The 24,151-nt window shown below is 28.5% G+C and overlaps 1 protein-coding gene across 2 annotated transcripts in view; it reads left to right on the top strand.

Annotated features, from left to right (window-relative positions):
- LOC119687848 (cytohesin-1) overlaps positions 1-17,348 on the top strand; it is a 112,334-nt gene extending 94,986 nt beyond the window's left edge. Inside the window, exons 3-9 of one of the 2 annotated variants that reach the window (XM_038102363.1) lie at positions 9,748-9,846; positions 10,054-10,153; positions 10,208-10,382; positions 15,422-15,627; positions 16,632-16,743; positions 16,811-16,912; positions 16,969-17,348. In XM_038102363.1, the coding sequence (XP_037958291.1) occupies positions 9,748-9,846; positions 10,054-10,153; positions 10,208-10,382; positions 15,422-15,627; positions 16,632-16,743; positions 16,811-16,912; positions 16,969-17,121 (947 nt within the window). In that variant the 3' untranslated portion in view covers positions 17,122-17,348. The remainder of the gene's footprint in view (positions 1-9,747; positions 9,847-10,053; positions 10,154-10,207; positions 10,383-15,421; positions 15,628-16,631; positions 16,744-16,810; positions 16,913-16,968) is intronic. The other variant, XM_038102364.1, reaches the window with a different exon arrangement.
- Positions 17,349-24,151: the final 6,803 nt, after the last annotated feature.

Here is a 24,151-nt window from a genome sequence, read left to right as displayed (position 1 = left end):
TTGTTGCGCTCTGCTGATGTGATTATTTTAGAGCATATCTCATTACAGTGATATCAGTTTGATTACAAAATTCACTTCACATCAAGTTATACGACTCAACTATTAACGGACGAACATTGTCACATAATATTCGCACATGTATGGCTTCTGAAATTCTGTTATATACTGCTCTACTTTAACTAAGTTCGTACATTAAGTACATATTATGTATATTAAGTAGAATCTACATGAGTAGTTTACCCTAAATCAACATTTAAATGATTTTAATCTATTTTGTTATTAGATCTGTTTTTTTTATATTGAATCTTCAATTTTCTAGATTGAGTTAAAAATTAGTTTTTTTCCTTTTAGAAACTAAACTTTGTCAAAATTTTGGGCTTTATTTTTTATGCTATTAAAAAATTAAAAGACGTAAATGATGACAACATTTACTTGTTAGAAAACAGCAAATACGTTCACATATGTATTACAAACTCCAATTCTAATTTCTGGAATTAGAATTGAATTAGAATACTCATGACAAATGTCAAAGAAAGTGTCGAAAACTTAAGTTGCCCAGCCACGTTTAGCTCCCAATATAACAATGATCTTAAACATCGTGCATCATACAAAACACACACATCGCATCCACCCCAATCTCCAGATCTCAATCCCATTGAACATTGGTGGGAAGAATTGAATAGACGTCCAAAGAACACCATTATAACAACAGAGACAGAACGGAAGATGACACTGTTGAAGAGTGGCAAAATATTGGACTAGAAACCACACAAAAGTTGACCCACTAGAAGCTGTTAATAAATAAAATGGCTTGGGCACTAAATATTAATTGTTACCGTTCTTATATTTTTAAATGTTTTTTAATTTTTACATTAGGAGTGCCAATAATTTTGTTCAGTTTAATTTAGTAGTTTTTTAGGTTTTTTAATATTAAGAAATTAAATATAAGAGATATTATGATAAAATATGAAACATTTGCATATAACTCAACAATGCTTTACATATGCTGTAGTTCCTTTCCATTAATATATTTTTTTTTTACTTTACTAACAAATTTCTCTGTTTTCTATGTTACAGCAAATAAAAGATGAACTTTGTGAGGTTGTTTCTGAAATGGAAGCACTTGATGTGCCGGAAGACTGTAAACATTCCAATAAAGATAAACAGATGTCTATTGGACGTAAAAAGTTTAATATGGATCCAAAGAAAGGTAAGCATATTATTTTTATAAAACTGATTTAAAGATGTGTAAATAAAAAGTCAATATATTATATTGACTTATAATAGTAAAATTAAGTAAAATATCGAAGGATGTCTGAAATCTTATCAAAAGATTTTGTTAGGTTTATAAGGTTGTTTAGGTCGGCTTGGATGACTCTTTTCAGAGATAGTACAAAATACTATCTCTTTGTTTTTTTTTATATGGAAAAACTTCTAGTATAGTAAGTACATGATTGAAAACGTTTATTTGTGAGGCTGTTGATAATGTTGGCTGTTATAGTACTCGAGTTTAGCATGTCCTCTTATTTGCTATTATCATTTAAAAAATTCTGAAGTGATTTTTATGAACAACTTACTTTTTCAACTGGCAACGATTTCAGGACTTCAGTGTTATTATGTTTTATTTTTGTCGTCTGCTTATATTTTGACATTTGCCAAATTTAAATTCTTATCTTAAACTGTAAAAGCAACGAAATGTATTTATAAAAAAAAACTCATATGTCAAATTTTTAACCTAAAGTCAACATATGTATCTCAAAAAAAAAAAACTGCGAAGAGATAAAAACATAAAAAAAATATCCAGAAATATGTTATTCTAATACGTATACAAAATTTTTTGTACATTAATATAATATACTCTGAAAAAAAGTTAATGCATATAAATTTTCCAAAATCGAAGAAATAAATTATTTTCATATTTACTGTATTAACAAAGTTTATTGGACATACCTACATACGAAATAAGGGCGCGTCATTGTCAATCAAACTAAACGAATTATGTATATTGAACTGAACATTTTGCGATAAAACGGAAATTGAATAGCGCGCACAATAACAATAATCGTAATAATCCACTAAAAGCAGCAAATTAAAGATACTCGTATAATGAAAAACCGCTATAGATATATGCATTTGCTCAGTGAATCGTGCAGCGAAATACACAGCCACGACTGACTGCCGATAGCCAAATTTAAATGAAAAATTTAAAAACAAACACAAAGAAGAGATACTATGGAATCAAGCAAACAGGCAAGGCAAGCCACCCAAAAAATATTGCCGCCTCAATTTTGGGATGGATGCATATATCGTATGGCAGCGGTGGTAGTGGGCATGTTTGCATGCAGACAAAAATTCCTAAAAAAATTATTCGGGAATTCAGACTAAATTAAAACAGTCGATTTGAAACGACTGGGTGATAATCTACAAATAACTGAAGTCATATATTTGCACGACTTAAGTGGATTTGAGAAATGTGATATGAGATACTGCATACTCCAAAGATATTATTTTTGTATAAGTCGTGTTAGGGCTGCATAAGTTAGAAAGTGTGATAAAATTTCTAAAAGAATTTTACTATAGAAATCTTAATCAAAATTATACAAAAATAGTGTGGTTATCTAAATATCTATCTGCTCCCTTAAAATTTATTATATAGCGATATTTCGGTAATCACTAAACCTCTATTATAATAATCCTGGACTTCCGATGTGTGATCTGGATTTTGACATCTTGATTTGTGCATTGAGTTCTTGATTTTGAGTGGGATATTTATCATGACTAACATATTTTTGAAATGGTGTAAGCTATCTGTTAGAAAAGCTCCGATATTATATTATTAGTATTAGTAACAAGCATTGTCATATTCATGTATTTTTAGTTTGGTGGTATTTTATTTAAGTTGCCCTTCTGAAGTTGATTTCCATAATTATTGGTATAGGGGTCGGAGGCATATATTGCCAATCGTGATACCCTCAAAGATTTTTCCGGGAGTGGCGAGTTGCCGAAGATAACCTTAGTTGTCTTTATGTATGATCCTTGTTAAACCATTCGGTTTTCTAAATCAAGTTAAAGAGATCCGATAAGTTTGCGTTCGTTGTCTCTGTCAGGCCTTTGAGAAAGTGATCCCCAAGATAATTGTTATAAATTTCTGCATCTTTAGTTATAATATAGCTGTATAATAATTATTGGTATTGCTTGATCTCTGATAAAGGTTGGTGTTGAAAGTTTCATATTCAAACTCATATTCAAACAAATAAAGTAACACTTGTCTAAATGACTGGTCATGAGAGATTCAACGGTAATGAAACAACTAATGTTCTTGCGATTAAAAGTGCCGTGATTCTCTTCACAGGACTTTTTTTTGGCAAAAAAAGTACCTGAAAGATTTCAATATAAACTTGGGCTCTTGCTAAATGCCTAAGGCTATGCCTATTGCTCATTCGGGTCAACAATTAAAATACTGACTGACTTTTAGTCTGAACAAAATGAACTCAGATGGATAATTGGTCACTGCAGAGCTGTGGTCTATGAAATCTATTGTCCTACTGACTGATTTTTAGTCTGAACAAAATGAACTCAAATGTATAGTTGGTCACTGCAGAGCTGTGGTCTATGAAATCTATTGTGCTACTCATGAAGGAATGATTCATATTTAACTTGAACATATGTTAAGATTTCTAACAATCTTTACGTGTTTTGGTTCATCTTCCAGAATTTTTGGATTGATGAGTTGAGGATATGAAGGTTGTTATTAAGGATGTATCTTTTGCTGTAATTTGTGAGGAAGCATATATTGAAATAGTTTTATGTCATCATGTTCAACAGATTTTTTATTTGTCTGAAATTTCTCAATATTGAAAATGTTTTATGAAACATTTTTAAAGAAGTGTATTTCCTCTATATCTTCAGATTTTTAAATATCTGAAGAATTGGGATACATACATAACTTTCCATTTTTGAGTAATTTTTAAAGATATTCGTTTCTATTTCACATAGCATTTATTCATTAATTGCTATATTTTACACTATGTTACGATGTGTGTTGTCACGTAATAAGAAAATAATTTTTTACAGTGTAGGGTATAGAAATGTGAAAATTGGAAAAGTAAGTAACAACAACAAAAATTTCACTGTCATTACCGAAAAGGGCGATATTAACAGTCGCAGTAGACGCAGACAATAAATGGGCGCACATTTATGTTTTGCTAAATGTTAATGCATATTCACAGAGTAATGCATTAAGAACTATAAACATAAATGCAACAGACTATCGTTTCGACTGTCAACGAGATACTTAACCAGACAAGCAGACAGACAGACAGACAGACATCTGGCTGTACATACGAAATTTGTAATTCGGAAGTGCTTGAATCGCTGATAAATATGCTTGCAAAGTCGTCCTGTAATCATAAAACTTACATACAAAATTACATTAGAGCTTCGAACCTTAAGAGAGATATGCGATACACATGAAGATATTCTCATATACAATTACAGACATTATTATTGTTGTTATCGCTACCAATATTATAGCTGGTTATCGTCATAGCTATTGTTATCACTGCTGTTGTCATAATAACTTTTCTCAAGTGTCATTAGTCTCATGCGAATGTTTGAATATGAAAAAAAAGTAGCAAACAAATAAAAATGTGGCAAGTCTTTGCAGAATATCATCGCCATTGAATAAGATTTGTGGATATAACGTGAACCGCATATCCGCAATTTCAAACAATGTCTACGCAATTTACAGGAAGAGTGTGTGCCAATAAATGTGCTGAAGCAAAAGTAACAAAAAATTCGAAAATGTCATTAATTTAAGCGGAATAGGAATAAAAGCGGATTAGCGAAAAACATCAAAACATCATCAGTAACATAAAACGAAAAAAGGTGGGAAAGAATATCTAACAGGATGATATGAGATTAGGTAGAACATTTAGATGAACTGTCATAAGAGTGAGAAAAAAAATTAAAGCAGTGATATATTTCTTACTAATTTATCAGCGGTTCTATTCCGTTTGGATTCGCCCTTCCTTGTGAATGGTAAAAATTCGATAAAAATGGCGATCGACAGTCATAGGTGTCGATGATATTTAACTTCGAGATGTATATACATATGGTTGCTGCTGGAATTACAAAAGAACTAATAATCACTCATTGGCTAAGTTAGACTAAGAATTAGTCGAGTGCACACTTTAGAATATATAGTTATCATATTCCATGAATATTTGACCATAAAACTTAGTATGAAAAGTTAACTACAATTTTTATGAGTTATAATACTGTTTGAAGGAGTTTCACAGTAGTAAAAAACACTTTTCTTTGATATGTGACAATGTTTGTACCATGCATCCATCGATATAGTCCAGTTTTAAACGGCAATCAACCGATCGAAAACGCAAATATCAGTAACCCCTACTGGTAAATTTAAAGGAAGTTATTATTAAAAATAATCCCAAATTAAAAATATTGTGATGCTCGAAACAAATCATTCCATAAAATGATCGCACCAATAAAAAAAATCGGTAAAATCGCTTTCTTATTGACTCTGATTCAATGATTACTATATATATTTGTGGGTTAGCAATAATCGAGCAATAAAGATGTGGTTTCAGTAGAAAGTCGACTGCCTAACTGAATCAAGTTTTGAGCCCAGAGAAAAATCATTCTACAAATAAGACTCTTTTAGGATTCCTTGCTCAATAAAGTCGAATTTTGTTAAAGCTCATTATTTCACTAATTAACTCCCGAAATAAATGAGAGATAGTATACAGATTCCCAGTAGCAGAATACTCAAGGCCTTGTCAAAAAAAGGCCTTTTAAAAGCACTCCATCAGAAGGTGTAATGAAATTCACAGGCCTTTCGTTAAAGTACTTCAAAAAGGCCTTTACTAAAAAGGCGTCACTAAAGGAGTTGATGTGCATTGCGTACACGCAAGCGGTGTTCAAATCATATTTGCATGTTTTGTTTTTAAGTATATCTGTTTTTTTTTTCGTTTTGGCTTACCTTTGCTTTATTTCGTTGTAGTCTAGACTACTGTCTCTTTGTTAAGTTAAATTATTGCAAGTTATGAAATTCTAACAAAATTAGTCCGTTCGTGAATTCGAAAATATGCTGATCGCGAGTGAAATAATTTATAAATAGTGCTTATTAAAAGTAATAAAAATATATAAACTTATTAAATAATTAAATAAACTAATTAAAATAAACGAAAAGACAACTGAACCATAAATATTAAATAATAGTGCAAAACAGTGGAAAATTGTACGTAAAAATTGTAACAAAACAATTGTAAGTATACTTTTATACCTGTATGGAATTATATTTAAAGTTGTCATTAGTGCATATTTTTTTCAGTTAGTATTTTTGTTAAAATTAAACAACATATACATTGTCTAATATTGCGTTATGTTACAGAAGCTGCAGATACTGAAGTCCTAAGTGAAGAAAATTATAGGACTGACATAAAAAAGGGTCTCAAGGTTGCAATAAACCGATATTATAGAGAGGCTTACACCAAAAAAAAAACAACAAAAGGGATTAACTAGATATAGTTATAAATAGTTTTACAGTATTATTAGTTTAATAATGTTAATTTAAGTTTAAATAAATTTTAGGTATAGTTATAGATAGTTTTATAGTGTTATTAGTTTAAAAAATGTATATATTATTTAATTTATAATAATGTTAATTTAAGTTTAAATAAATATTAGGTATAGTTATATAGATATAATCATGTTATAATCATGTTAATAATTTTAATTTAAATAAATTTTATTATAATATAAAAGATATTGGAATTTTATTAAATATAATTAATTACAAATACATGCATTTTTTAAAATCTTTTGGCGGCCTTTTCTACGCAACGAGTGTGGAAGGCCTTCCTCAGAATTTGTGTTGCAGTGCTTTATAAAGGCCTTTTCTACGCAGCGAGTGTGTAAGGCCTTCCTCAGAATTTGTATTGCAGTGCTTTTTAAAGGCCTTTTCTACACAGCGAGTGTGTAAGGCCTCCGATATTGGCTCATCCAGAACAAAAAAGAAATAGTAAAAAATACAAGTGTGTAGGTACTACTTACTGCAGAAAAAGGCCTTTAAAAAGGCCTTTTTACTCCTTATTTCTGCTACTGGGTTATAAGTGTATTATAAACATAAATATATATATAATAAATTGCAATGTAAAGGTGAAATGTTGAATAAAATGTTGTATTTGAATAGCATTGTTCATCTCACGATAAATAAACATAATATAAGAACTTTTCCTTTGTTTTTAATAGTTTTTATAAACAAAAACTCTTACTTGACTGCCTTAGAGTCCAATATACTTAGGAACAAAGCATGTTTAAAAACTTTCGAAAAAAAAAGGAATAAATATTTCACTTTTCGCTAAACTATATATAGCAGTGGCAGGTTAAGCTTTCTATGTTAACGTTAAGCGTGAAGAATCCCTTTCAAGAACACGACAAAAGAAATCCCTCAAGGTGATGGAAACATTAAAAAGCAATGACATTGCATGTCACTTCGCCTGCTGAAATTTTTCTCGCTGATAATTTAATAACAAATAAGCACTGTTGCGTTGCATATTTATCACGCGTTAATGAACAATATGGCGTTTCACTCCCCGCTGCTCAACTGCTTCTCACAGCAACTCACTACCCACTTATTCAATGTCAACGAACTGTCAAATTTGTCAACCGAAGATAGAGGAAAGAACTTAAAAGATTCACGACGTACGTAGGGGAAAAGACTTTGTACTCACAGCAGGCAGTTGGTTCCAGTAGTTCTGTGCCCGCTACATATGCAGAACCATTTACTTGATTTAATTAAATTAAATTTATAAATTTATAAATTTATTAAGTAGTTGTTAACATATTAATTAATTTATCACGTTTTTTTTTTTCAATATAATTTTCTTTTCTGTATTTTTATAGATTATTTTTTAGGCAACCTTGTCTTCTTCGGCATTGGAGTATGTAGGCTTGTGGCGACTATGTAATATGGAATGTCTGCCACCATATATGCGCATTGTAGTCCCTGTTATTTTTTTTTTCTCTTCAGCAGCTGCTGGCAGCTTATATTTTCGATACAAAGTACGAGTACGTTCTGCACATCTTCAAAAATAAATTATTTGTTTGTCGCCGTTTTCTTTGGAACACTCAATATATCACAAATTGATTTCTGGGGAATTTGAGACATTTTTTCAGAGAATATAATTCGTTGTGCTTTGATACCACTCTTATTAGTAGCTGTGATTCAAGCAACTTAATTGTTCATTTATTGTCAGCTGAAACGCCTCGTTTATGTAGAAATTGCAGTTGCTATTCATTTTATTTAATTTATTCTAATAAAAATGTTTTTCTTAAAAGTATTTTTTTTCCAAACAAAAACATTTTAATAGATGGATGCATGCGAGAAATTTGTATTAGTCATTCTAGCTTAGCAACAATTAGTTGAGGCTAACACTTAGAAAGCACTTCAGCTATTTGTTAATTGTCTTTGTACTCGCAAAATGCACTGCTTGGAGTATTTAATGAATGAGTCACTTAAATACTTAAAATTCCGCCTAATCACTTTTAAAGATGTAATTGAAGGGTTCTAAAGATAAAAACGTTTTTACAATTCTAAAGCGGAAAAACAAAATGGATGTTATAAAACAATACGGAAATATATGATCAATAAACTATAATATCTAACTTTCATAATAGACTGAAGACATAATCTTGTATATCAGAAGTGATAAGAAATTATCTTCATATAAATACAATATATGTTTGCTTAAATAAATCTCTTTATTATCATTTACTTACATAGACTGAAGAAATATATTAATATTTCAGAAAGTTATAAAAAAATTATTTTCATATATATACATATATGTATATACATTTCATATATATGATGTATTAAGCAAAAGTCATGCTATCTTGAATTTCTTCATTATTTTTATCAATTTGTTTTATTTATTATTTAAATTATTTTTATTTATTATTTAAATTAGTTTTATTTATGATTTAAATTATTTTTATCTATTATTTAAATTATTTTTATTTATTATATAAATTATCTTTAATTGTTTTTTAAATTATTTTATTTATTATTTAAATTTTTTTTTTATTATTTAAATTATTTTTATTTAATATTTAAATAATTTTTATATATTATTTAAATTATTTTTATTTATTATTTAAATTATTTTTATTAATGTTTACGTTATTTTAATAGTGTGTTATATTTTAGTGTGTTATTTTAATTTATTTTAATTTTCTTTTTATATTTTATATTCCTTTTTTTATTTTTTATATTTTTTATATTTATATAACTATATTATATTACTTATACTATATTATAGTATATTAGTATTTTTAATAAATATTTTTGTTTATACATATGTTCAATATGCTAATATATAAAATTTTTTTTTTTGTTTTAACATACGTTATATGTAATTATTTCTTCTTTTTGTATAATAAATTTAAATATATATATACTCTATATAAATATATGCATACATTTAATATTATGCAAACTTTATGTATATGTTAAGAGCAGCTAATATCCAATATCATTTATATAATATTAATATATAATATATATATTAATATAATAATTTTATATTAATATATAATTAATTATATAATATATAATAATTTTTTTTAAAATTCGATCCCATTTTATAATTCATATAATTTTTTATTATTAATATAAACGAAAATTCATATAAATTTTTGGTTTTTTTTTTGTATTTTTAGGTATTGAATATTTAGTGGAAAATCGTTTACTTCGCCATGATGCGCAAGATGTGGCCCATTTCCTCTATAAAGGCGAAGGCCTTAATAAAACTGCAATAGGTGCGTACAATTTGACTATAAGTTTTTCTATTCTGAGTAATTTCTGAAGGTCATTTAAAAATTATTCGGAAATTAAACAATTTTATTGATGAAAACATATGTTGATTTGCTGTAAAGCTTAAAACTTTGCAGTAAAAAGACTAAACAATTTAGAAAAATTGAAATTCTGTTTCCATTTGCGCTAATATTTCCTTTACATTTCGTCAGGTGATTATCTGGGTGAGAAAAACGATTTTAATGAGGACGTACTGAAAGCGTTTGTGGCGTTACATGATTTCACTAATTTGATATTGGTACAAGCTTTACGGTAAGTGTATGCCTCACAAATTATGTAAATTTAATTGAATGAATTTTTTTATAGACAATTTTTGTGGTCATTCCGTTTGCCGGGCGAGGCGCAAAAAATTGACCGCATGATGGAATGTTTTGCGCAACGTTATTGTCAACTTAATCCAGATATTTTTACTAATACCGATACGTGCTATGTGCTCAGCTTTGCCATTATAATGTTAAATACATCACTGCATAATCCATCGGTAAGTGAATGCTTGCATACAAATCGAGAAATTAGTCGAATCCATTAGGTTTGTAGGTTCGTTGAATGTTAATACATAATAGAGAAGGAGGTAACTACCTACGTTTTGGAAAAAAAAATTTTGAAAAAAATGTTATTGATGTGAACCCTGAGAAAAGCGTTAATATTCACTTGGAGACAAAAGTCTATATATTGCAATATTATTCAAAGAGCATCAATTTTAATACATTGTAGTCGCATATTTTGTAGGAAATTTAGTTCTTTTTATATTAATTTGATTCCATTAAAAACTTATTTAATTAACATGAAAGGAACAAAAAGACGTAAACCTGGGTTAGGATGTGGATAGGTGATAGTAGCGTGAGAGCAGAAAATAATGTTTAGAAGCAAGAACAAATTGTTTAGGAGTAACAATGTATTGGATGTGGGTGAGACTTAACTTGAACTCAACCAGGATTAGCAAAAAAAAAAACCGCATCACCTTAGTGAAACAGGTTTTAAGATCGATTAGATTCAAGTTAGTGTGTGTATGGGGACATGAAAACAGATGGACAACATCATGGGTAGAGCTTCAGTTAAGGCACACAATAAGAATTGACGTATTTATGCTCGACAATTAATTGTTTAGCACTTGGCTATGCCCTGAGCTAGCACAGTTCTTGCTGCACGTGGCAGGCATTGTTCTTTCAGGGAGATATAAGCCGGGAGCTATTGAGAAATTTGTTGCAGTGTAACCGTAATCTTGAAGAGAATAATGCATTTGTGTAAAGTGGTTGGTTGGCTGTAATAACTAATGACTCTGGAACGCTGTTATTGTAGCCCGCAAAGATATGCTTGTATAAATACTTATAGCAGTGCTGAATGACACTTGGTCGTCGAGTTGCTTTGGGACCTAGACCAGGTCGCTTTTGAAATTATTTTTTCTGTATTGGTTGCATTATCATTAATCATCACACAATTAAAATGCTTCATTTGTGTTTATTGAGCGAATGAGTCAGACGTTTATTAGTTTATTTTATTAGTAATTTTTAAATTATTAAGTTGTTTCAAACTTTTGTAATTTGTTTTTGTATTATATCCTATCCTGTGGTACCTCTTGCAGTGCGTGTCAACCAGCTATCGAAGAAAGGACACCAGAACACTTCATGTGTCTATGTTCAGGTCTGGCCAGAACTAGGTTTAAGCTTCTAGGAGGGGCCCCCTTCTTCAATTCACTCGGCGATAAATGCTTCTGGCTGTTTTAGTTTAATCTTCTCTCTACTAGCCACTATAACGAGGTTTTTTGTCGATTCAGATCGGCTTTTTTAGCTAATTGAAATTGAGGAGAACTCGTTCTCCCTTCACCACAACTAACTAACTTTAACGCTTCAAAGGCACTTAGTCATATTTTCGTTCCCTTGGGAATCATATCAATTAAAATTTTCGTTAATGAGCAATTTAAAAAGTATAATAAATTTTAGTTGCGATGGGTTATTGGGAACTTCTAAAACAAATCTTTCCGAAAAGTGGAATTGCGTTCATTTTACCAAAGTTTTGCTTTAGCGGCTCTTAAGAGTTATATTTCGTTTTGTCTGAAATAGATTTTTACATTAACAACAATGAGTCTACATATGGCTACATGTGTCCCTACATATGTACTGATATGCTCAATATCATATGTACATATGTAGCAATGCGCAATAACAAAACAAACAATAACAAGAAATACCGGCAAAAGCAAACAATATACGAAGTAACATAGAACAAACAAGCATACAGACAGGTGGACGGAGGGGCATACATACATGTGTATATTATGCTAACAATATTAGCAACAAATATTTAATCAACAATAAAATAATTGTAAATATTTGCTCTTAGACAAATACTTATGTAAATGTGTATGTGTATGTGTTTATGTGTATTTGTTATATTATATGTGTGTATGTTTATAAATGCTGCCGAAAAAGCTTAAAGTTTTGATTGAGCAAGCAAATATCATACAAAATAAAATATTTGCCAATTAGTATCCGTTTACCAATTGCTACTGATGCGCAACTGACGCGCTACTGACGTCGATTATAACATCTTTCATGCTCTTTTTCTTTTTCTATTTCTATTTCTATTATTTTGTTATTGTTGTTGTTGTTGTTGTTGTTGTTGTTGTTTTTTATTGCTTCTGTAATAGCAAATGTGATTGCTCTTACGTTTCATGGCTTAATTTAAATGTTTGCCTATTCTGCCTTCAAACAAATGCAAACGTACAAACACAAGTGTGTATCGATTTATTTAGCACACAAAACTATACTTGACCTATTTATAGAATTAAATAATTAACATAAACAAAAACAAATTAAAATAGCAGCAAAAACAAAACCAACAAAAACAAAAAATAAAAAAACAGTAGTAAGAAGAACACAAAAAGCAAGCAGCAGCATTACTACACAACAATTAAGCAAAACAAAAGCTTTTGGCTGCCTTCATTGTTTACGTAGGCGTGCACTTTATTTGTACGCCAATTGTGTATGCTTCTGATTGCTTGTACGCTACTGCGCTGTTGCGCTGCTATTGCGGATGCTGACACCGTTATTATGTTATTTTTATTTTCGATGAGTACGTGTATTTGTTGTTGTATTTATTACAACTGCTTTAGAGCTAATTTGAATGCATTTCAATTGAAATTAATATATTTCTTTAGGCAGGTCAAAAACTGTAGCGTATATCATTCACTTGGGGGAGGGGTTGACACTGCTGTGTATTATGGACATACAGCTGTGCATTAAGTAGACTCACTCCACTGTGTAGCTTCACTTCACTGTGAAGTGTGCGACCGACTGCTGCCGATTTTATACCAAATTCTTTTTTAGAATAAAAGAAATTACTTTGTACTAAATTTAGAAAAATTGGCACACGCAATATGCGACGCCGCGGGTACTTGACCGTACTAATAAAACTATTCGCGTATCTAGCAGAATAGCAGAAGAATATTGCATTTCGAATCAATTTAAAGGGAATTAAGAGCAACTTCCGCACGGAAATCATGTGTGCTGTTCGTTTAACGTTCGTAAACAAATTAAAAAATAATTAATCTTGACATATCCTAGGAGGATGGTTGAATATAGACAATAGTTTAGTTAATGTTTATACAAAGTACATATATATACATATATGTTAACACCGGCGTCTCCCGCATCCAGCCCTGTGCTTAGTTTCATTAACGGAGTAATCATGTGATATTATTCGAACGCATGATTGCTATCAAATGGGACATCATCTTATTTGTCTGGAAAAGTTCCGTTTGGCTTCGGTAGCTCTCAACTCCACAAAAGTGTGCTCGTTCACTTCTACTTGGGCTACTTACCGGACTATACGTTCGTAACTGAATCGGTTTGTAAATTATATAAACACGTGGAAAAGATATAGATATATAGCCAAAATAAATTATTATTAACTTATATATGTATATATGAAGATATATTTTTAATTGACGTTAATATATTTATATGAAAATGTTTCTTTTATAATCTAAGCTTGTCTAACTTAAACTATAGAAAAACTATAAAGGCAATAATAACCATAACAAACGCATTTTTAGAAATTTGAGCAACAATATTGCTCCATAGGTTTACTCAAATCTAACGCCTCGTTTTCACTATGTCATTTTTAATGTCAAATATTGTCAGTATTATGGAAACGGGTAGTTATATGATGTCATATTAGCATTTTTGTCATGTAATGAAAACGCATTTGACACACCAGTCAATTATAATTGTTATTTAAAATCATATAGTGAAGGCACAAGGCATAATACAGATCTGCAGGTATAGTCCTGATTGAAACTACATCTCACATAACACCTCTGCAATCTTTTTCTTTTACTAAATTCATGTATTTATTCTTCATATAATTCTTTTAAGTTATATGCTCGATAGATCCCATAAGGTTACAACCACAACAATTAGAAATGTTGTCATAGGAGTTTAATTTTATGTTGTCATAGTACTTGAACCATTTTGTTACTTTTGTATTTTGTAGAAGTTTCAATGTAATTACTATTTTTCTTAATTTACAAGAATTAAACTACAGAAAATCTTATTATAAACATAGCGGCCAATATTATACTCCAAAGAGGAGATGATTTAGTCCGTATTATAACATATTAATATGTTGGGCAGTAAAGCAGAATGTAGAATTTAGAAACTATAAAACTGTGTCAATATTTTTTGAGATTATAATGTAATACAATAATATGTAATAAAAGCTTATATATATGTCATATCTGTTGATATAGTAACCCCTTTTCTCACTTTTTTTTTACCGAACACCTTATCTTAATTTATATACTATTCATGCCATCATAACTGCTCTGAAAGTCAGTCAGGCTCGTTGGTCCAATCCTCAAGAATTTTAATACACTGGTACACCAATTATGCATGGGAAAAGTGCAATAGCTTGCGATTTAAAATATTAAGTATAATTGTGTCACGACTACGTGCCCTACTCTTACATCAAAGTCATTATCTCTTAGTCAATATCTCTTAGGAAGATCGACGTCTTCCACGTGTAGTAAGAACTGTACTAGTTCAATTGAGATCAGAATAGAGCCACGCACTAAACACTTACTTGTCACGCATAAATACGTCAATTCCCAATGTGTGCCTTAACTGTAGTTGTACTTCTCATTATGTCGTCTATCTGTTATCATGTCCCTATTCTGGGTAATGATAATATGAACTGGGTAATGATAACATTGTTTATGTTAACAATATTTGATATAATGTTTTCTACTGATTATGCATTCTGAATAAATAGTACTTTTATCTTCCTTGAAATTTATTGATATATTTTCCTTCTGTTCATTATGATTGGTATTGTAGTCCATGTGTAGTAGATCTTATTCGTAAGCTAGCTGAAAAGTATATATATTATTTTTGATTTAATTGTATCGAGACTGTTAAAGAATCTTGAATTTGTAATTGATTTATTTATAATTCGGTATTAATTTATTTTTGTAATAAAATTGTAACTTTTTTAACTAAATGTCTTTTTATTTAATTGCAGGTGAAGGACAAGCCCACCGTTGAACAATTCATTTCGATGAATCGTGGCATCAATAACGGTGGTGATTTGCCTAGAGGGCTGCTCGAATCCTTGTATGAATCAATACGAACCGAACCATTTAAAATACCACAAGATGATGGAAATGATTTAATGCATACATTCTTTAACCCAGATAAAGAAGGTTGGCTCTGGAAGCAAGGAGGACGGTAGGTTTAAACAATACAATTTATTTTAGAAATTCTTTCTCGAAAGATAAGTGAATGTGCTTGTTTGAGTGTAAAAAATTCTATAGAAAGTAGAAAATATGAGTGTAGAAAATATTCTATTGAATCTATGAGCCACTAAATCTAATTTATTACCAAATGGGAGTAAAATTTGTATTTAGTTTTCATTTTGTTAAATTTGTTAGTAAAGCTTGTATATCTCATACGAAAAAGACAGTTTTCCAATAATAATTTATTTCACCTATTTTCACTTAAAGATAGCAAATATTAAGGATGTGCAACTTCCCAGTTAACATGGCAATCATATAATAAAATTAGATTTTGGGAAATCATTTAAAGGGAAGACGTGAACACTGTAAGACTGACTGCAGTTCTTTCTGGTCACTGGTGGCAGAGAAATTGCACATTCCTTTAAATAGAAGTTGTGGAAACTTACAGGAAAAAGAAACAAGAGAGGATTTTCTTTGTGAATGTCCGGTTTTAACCTCCAGACGAAATAGGTTTATAGGAAAGTAATTTTCTGAGAGATTGCCAGACTGTATATCGGCAAGGACGAGAAATCTATTAAATTATAAAATAGATACACAAACAAATCGCCTTTAGCATAAAATTTTGTATATGAAGTGTTGAATTATTTAGAGTTATATGGTTAATATTATTAATCTGAATATTAGATCATGATACTATGTTCATTATCTATCTAAAAAGTTTGGCTTGAGACATCAAGGCGGCTTATTTTAATTTATAAAATTTTCCGCAACGCACATACAAACTTGAGGCCAATCGAACCCCTAGTTCACTTCAATTTAAATCCTACTAATCTCCTAATCCATTCTCACTTCTAAATAATTTCTTTTAAGTTATAGGCTTTATAGATCCTTGCAGACTACAACAACAAAATTTTAATTTATGTTTTATATGTGTTTTTTTTAAATATTTTTTTTATTTGTTTCCTAAAATAATATTTTTTTCCATTCTTTTTCTAGATACAAGTCGTGGAAACGACGTTGGTTCATATTGAATGACAATTGTTTATATTATTTTGAGTACACAACAGATAAGGAGCCTAGGGGTATTATACCATTAGAAAATATATCGGTATGTATAATTAGTAACTATATATTGTATTAAGTGTTTTTAATAACATCAAATCTGTCTTTCTCAGGTGCGAGAAATTCATGATCGCAGTAAACCGCATTGTTTTGAGCTGTTCGCCACTGGCGGCGCTGATATTATAAAAGCTTGTAAGACTGATTCAGAAGGAAAGGTAACCATTGACGTAGTTTTCCTTATCTATAAATTTCTTATACATATATCTTATAGGTTGTAGAGGGTAAACACACTGTTTATCGCATGTCTGCGGCCACCGAGGAAGACCAACAAGAGTGGATAAAACGCTTGACGCAATCAATTAGTCACAATCCGTTTTATGATATTTTAGTACAAAGAAAAAAGAAAGCGCTAAGCAAAAGTTAGTATTAGTTAAACTATAGAGGGGACCACAGAATTTTGTTGCTGTATTTATGCGAGGATCTCAGAGGACCTTTTTTGTGTATATGGAATTATTTTTTCGAAGGACACACTCCAGCATATGAAATTATGAATTGTTATGTGACATGTTTGGGATGCGTTATGTAACGTTTGGAATATATAAATTATTGTAGTGTCTAATAAAAACTGATATAAGGCAAAACAAAACAAAACGGAATGGCTATGTTAAATTTAAAATTGGCGGCAACAGATCGTATTGCAGCTTTAATATGTATTTATTACAACTAATCATCACTCATTGACATACACACTACACACTATACACACACTGAACTCAGATGCAGCTGTGAATGTTTTATTTGTTAAGTGCTGTGCGTGTTATAATTGTTGTTTGTTATTTTTTATATTTAACTTTAATGTTTCGTATTCATCTTGATGTTAAATTAAATTGTATAATTACTTTAAAATATTATTTCGAAAATTACAATTTTTGTGTGCATGTGAAATGATTATGAATATTTGTATTAGTATATATTTACCTTAACTATAAATTTTGTACTATTGCATTGAAACTGCTAGACTATAATTAGTGCTCGTTAAGTGTAAAGATTAAATATTTAAACAAATTCTATAAAAATGCAATTAATTTTATTTGAATTCTCTTAATTATAAATTTGTTAATACGTAAATATATTTAGTTTTAAATTGAAATGAAATGTACTCTCTGCTTTCCAAACAAACAAACAAACAAATATCTATGCAAAACAGCGTTTTGTGTAATTTTACTCGAAAAGTGCTGCAGGACCTTATGCTCGTCTGTTTGCTTATTGTATATGTAATTTGCTTTATGTTGATATATATGCAAGAAATGTGCTATATACATATATATGTAACTCTATATATAAATTGATATTATTATTAAAAAATTATTCTATTGTTTATATATTTAAAAAAACAAAACACAAAAATTGAAACAAAAAAAAAATAGCTTTAATTAAAATGCTACAAATAATTTTTAATATTGTCATAATATAAAATAATTTAAAATACACTATATGTTATATGATATGCTTGTTTTTATGTCCTGTAGTACTCTCAAAAATTAAATTCCTGCACAGATACAAAACGTTTTTGTCTCCATTGTTGTGATATAATTTATTTTTGTTTAGTTTATCTTAGAATATAAACAAAAAATGAATAATTTTTCTCTTAGTTCAAATTATATTATAATTAAAGTGCATATTTCAAATTAATTAAAATTTATATTTAAAATTAAAACAACAAGAATACACATTTACATTTAAATAAACAAAAACACTATAAATTTAAGTATAAATTAATTATAATTAGTATTAATAACATATCCCAGCAAATGTTTTACATTTAATAATATAATTTATAAAAATAAACACTGTATGTAATTATAAAAAAAAACCACATTGTAAAAATATTATAAAAACTCAAATTATAAAAATTAATAACTTTATGTTTTTTCTTTTATATTAAAAATGCTTAAATTGTGTTCTTCAAATAATTTGTTTGCCTTGGTAGCGTTTTATGTGCAACTAAATTGCGATTAATTTTAGCATAATAGTGTTTTAAATTAATGATTTTTGAAATTACAATATAATTTTCGGCTCGAAGTCTATAAATTATAAAAATTAGAATTTCAATTTTGAAATGCTTAAATATTGATTATAAAAAATTTGATTTAGTTGTAGCGCATGTAATTAAAGAAATGACTTCGTTTATTGCCGAAATTAACTAATATATATATTAATATTATATTTAAAATTATACTTTAATATAAGCTTATCTGTAAAATAAACAAAATATAAAACTGAATGTTTTTTATTTCAATATGAATGAACTTATCAGATTTAATGACAATTACAGTTTATATTATTTCTTTTTTCAATTGTTCCTGTCGTTGCCTGAACCCGTAAAGATCTATTAAGCAGATAATAACTTTGAAAGGAACCACAAACACTTGGGCATGGGATAGTATGTGGATAAATAAGGGAAGTAGAAGAAGGGAGGACATGTGAAGAGTGCTTCACATGTTTTCTTTCGTAAGCTGCGAGTATTTTTTTGCTACTCTGAAAAAAAAAATATATGCTTAAATAAGAGTTTAGATCACTTTCTGTTGTTGCTTCTTTTCTTAAGAATTTTTGAAATAACTTATTTTCGGTCTCTTCATATAGTAAAAGTAATACATCACAAAGTCGGTTTCAGACATTTTTTAGTATGTGAAACATACTACATATATATATGTATGTAATTTTCTGGTAATTTTTGTTGTATTTTCTACTTTTTTTTGCTGTTCTGATTAGTTTTAGAATCCATTACAATATGTTTTTGGATAATTATTTGAATTTTTGATCATCATTAATATTATTTTGTAAGTACTCTTAATCATCGATTCAATAAAAAATGTTGGCCTAAATACGGTCTTTAGCAGGCCTTTCGTTGATTGGTATGAAAGTTGAGACTAAATTTCTTCGGCTTACCGCAAATCCGTCTGTGAATTCGTACTTTTGTTGTATGGCAGCTGTAGTAGATGTCACAATGTTCTCTTTAAGAGCATCGTTAGCGTTATATTTTTAGATGACATTAATCAGTTGTAGAGATGTACCTTCTCTATAAAAAGTTTGGAGATTCAAGATGTATAGTCTTAAATTTTGTTCGGTAAAACGTTTGCGTGTATCGTCAACAGTAAATGATTTTCTCATTGGAGTTATGGTTTAACTTGTTGCGTTCTAAGCCCGATGTATAACCTTATATATCTATGACGAGGATTTCGTTGCACACATTAGTTCATTATGCACGGATGATTGTGGCTATCCAGAGAGGATCGCGAGGAATCTGTGTGTCACCTTGGAGAGAACAGTGACGGGGATCGTCATGCCGGCATTTATCAAGTTAAATTCAATCAGACACTTCACCTTTTATGATGATTCCCTTCCCACCTGTCAAGTATGTTTTAGAGTTTCTATCACAAATTAGAAAAAAATGAATTTTTTTTGTTATGGTGATGTTTAGATTGTTTACAATACTTTTTAGTTTAAAAAATAAAATAAAGGACACAATATAAATATAAGTGTTTGATGTTATTATTATAGTTTGAATTTAACTAGATTTACACATGTCAGACGATTCAGAATATGAATTTGAAAAATGTGAAAAGTCGCGCGTAGCAAGGTAGGTTTAGAGAAAAGGATAGATGGGAATATTAAATTATTATAGCAGACACTAACATAATATTTAAAGTAGACTACAATATGCAATGAACACAATGATCGTAGGAAAAGAGAGTTTATGATTTGAATAAAAGTAATAATCTGTTTTACAATTTTTAAACAACATTCAACCAAACGCAACCAACTCACATCACAGAAGAATTCATAAATTATGGAATTTATAATATTGTTTTTAACTATACATTTTACTTAAAATTGCTTATAAAAAATTTGTTAATGAGAAAATTTATTCATAACTTTGGGCTCTAAAAATGTTATTACTCCAATGTTTTTATTTTTTCATAGTTCTTATTAGGTGTAAAAGGAAGTCTGTGACCGTATATAGACTATATAGAGTGAAAGTTAAGTTTTAATCTATCAAGAGTTTGTCCATAAGAAGGGTTGTTTGTTATAAAACTTATTTCAAAAAAAAATTTTCACTTGAATGTTTTTATATTTCCTCAAGATTGTTTAGGTGTACAGAGAAATCTATGACTCTATGTAAATTGTCAATGGGTACGGTATATTGCTTGTTCCTTCTTTAAGCAAAATAGTCTTTCTATATATAATAGTGTGCTTATTAAGTAATTTACCATTATGGTATACTAATGAGATGGCAGTACAGGAGCAGAAATTATAGGACCGAAATTCCGCAAAGCAAACGCAATGAGAAGAACCGCTTGCTTTTTTCAGACAGAAGTCCATACTGTAGAGCTATGTACGAGAGAGTATCTACGCAGTACCTACCAAAATATACATCCTCTCGGACAGCTAAGCAGTTATGAAATCTTCAGTAAGTTCTTCATTCTAAGCAAAGTTGGTTTGGGAATGCTTTTAACTTCTCAATACTCTAACATCGAGGAACTAAGTTACTCGTTTGTGGGTACCGGTGAACGGAAGAAACAAAATCTACTTGATTTATAATTACCACATGAAGAATATAGGTGCGGTAGAAAATGATTCATTAGAACATTATATATGCAACTGTCTAGCGGCGGCAAGACGTAGACTTGACTGACTATCTTGGAAGCGGGATCTTAGTCCTAAATCAAATAGGTAAAATTAAGCCTTGCAGTAGGTTACGAGATTTGTAAATAATCTAAAATTGTTTTAGTTGGACCTTTAGGCGCACAGTAGGTTGCATTCATAGCTATTATTTAATAACTAAGTAAATTTACCACTTTCTAATATTTATATTTTCTGGTGTTTGCTGATTTTCGAGGATTTTTCAAGAATTAAATCCCCAAGAACAAACCGGGCAATGATCGGCTATAAAATTGAATATATTATCGGTTTTAGTCTTACTTAAATTTCTAATTAGGTTTATTTATAGATTTCTTCGAACAATTATGCCTGACAATTATGTCCTTGTATAAGTTCTGATAAGACATTATTATAAAATAAAATAAACTTAAACTCTTTAACTCAATAAACACCTATAAGAACCGTAATCAAAAAACGCAAATGGGACTGGGTCGGTCACACTTTCCGTACACCGACTGTTGACACCACCAGTGGCGATTGAGTGGAACCCGATGGCTAGCAGAAGAAGGGGCAGACCTGCTCACAATTGGAGAAGGCAAATTGATGAGTTGAAACTACTAGCCAACAATCGTACCGAGTGGAAGATCTTTGTTGCGGCCTTATGCTTCTCCTAGGAATTAAAGGATCAAATATATAAATATATAAATAAAATAAAACGCCAATTTTTTTATTTTTTTTTAATATAATATTCTCTATATTTTTGTTGTAATTTTTATAATTTTATTTTGCTTTTTTTTTGTTTCCATTCTTTTTTATTTTACTTTAAAGTTTTGTTCATAACTTTGTTGTTGCTGTTTTTCGTGAATATAATTTTAAGAATTCTTTATCATTTCATCTAAATATTTCAGTTAATAATAATACAATATAATTTATAATAATAATTAATTCATTAATTAATAATAATTAATAATTTCTTTTTTTTTTATTAATATAATATTTTTTTAATTGTTTTTGTTTTTGTTTTTGTTGTATTCTCTTTTCTTCTAAATTTAATAATTTTGCAATTAAGTCGTTTGCTTTATATTTTGCTTCCTTTTCAACTGACTTTAATATTTTTCGGTTTTGCTATAATAATTTATTAATTTTTAAAGTTTATTAAATCTTTGTTATTATTTTTTTTTTTTTGTTTCATTATTATTTAATCATGCTTATATAAATAACTTTGCAATTTGATTTTATGCATATATATTATCGTAAATGAATTTTTTTTGTATATATAACGCTTTTTGCAGTATGCGGCTCTTCTCGTTTACTCATTTACTCATTTACTCACTTGCTGCTGTCAGTTTCTTCTTTAATAATATAACTGATATAAATGTTTTATTATATTAATAATTTTTTGCTAAATTTATATTTTTTGTATTTAATTTAATACTCGTACTAAAAATAAACTATAAAAATTCTAAATATTTTTTTTATTTTTATTAGAATTTTTTTATTTGTAAAAGCTGAAAGCAATTTAACTTGTTAGTATGTATATATATATATATATGTAGATATATATATAAATGTGATTTTTTTTAAAAATTATTTTTAAACAAACTCTTATATATGTAAATGTTAAAAACTTAAAAAGAAAATAATATGTAAATTTGTTGTTATTTTTCTTACGTATTTTGCGTTTTAAATAAGTTTTATTTATATTACTGTTATATTTTGATTATAAATTATTTTTTTTTAAAGAAATATTAAATATATTTCGTATATACCTTAAAAAATTCTTAACTGCAACTTTTTATGTGATTAAAATTAATTTTAAAAATTTCTTTTTAAACAAATATTAAAAAAAAAAGATTAAAAAAATTGCCGAAGTTCCTTTGTGTTTATATAATAATGTTTGCTTATATGCATTGGGTTTGAAAATTTTATTTTTAAGATATATATTCTTTAGAGATAAGTATCAAATTCAAGTGTTAGGAACTTCCTTAAACAAAATTTGATTTGTTTAACTTATTTAAAAAAAAATTCACTTTAAATACATTAACATTATTAGACATTATTTAAAATTAATAGCTTATATAGAAAAAAAATATGTTGTTAAAGTATTTGACATAAAACCGAAGAGTTAGTTGTATATTGAATGTAATAAAACTTTTAATTTAATTTTATTAAAATATTTAATTTATATTGTGAGCTTTAGTTAAAATAATTATTACTTGATAGCAGATAATTAACAATAAATATTTTATCTTTTATTGAAACTTTATATTTATCTGTTAGATACGTTCAATAACAAAATATTCAATTGAAGTCATTGTTCATTTAAGGTTAAATTATATATAAAAAGTAAAATATTACAGAAAATATTTATAGTTTTAAAAATGTGTTTGATTTTTATATAAAATAAATTTTATTGAATTTACAATAATTGATATATGTTTTGTAAGTCATATCTTTTGTATATAAAAATGTTATTTTCTTAAAAGTTTCTTCAAATAATTTGAGCAATGCCCAAACATTGTTATTAATGATTATTTCTTTCTTTTTTTTTGTGAATAACTTTTAAATATTTGTTTTATATTTTTGTAGCTCAGTCTTTTACTAACGATTTTTTTCTTTGTTTAACCTACATAATTAATTAATTCCCAATAGTAAAACGTTGAAGCATTTTCATATAAACATGTGTATATAAACGACTTTAATAATTAAATATAACAATAATCAAAAAAAAAAAAATTAATAAAAGTTTAAGTAAAAATTTGTAAGAAAAAACAAAAAAAAAACAATTTTTT

The sequence above is a fragment of the Teleopsis dalmanni genome, chromosome X, assembly GCF_002237135.1.
Source record: "Teleopsis dalmanni isolate 2A chromosome X, ASM223713v2, whole genome shotgun sequence".
NCBI classification, from domain to species: Eukaryota; Metazoa; Arthropoda; class Insecta; order Diptera; family Diopsidae; genus Teleopsis; species Teleopsis dalmanni.
This window is presented reverse-complemented; position numbering and strand designations above follow the sequence as displayed.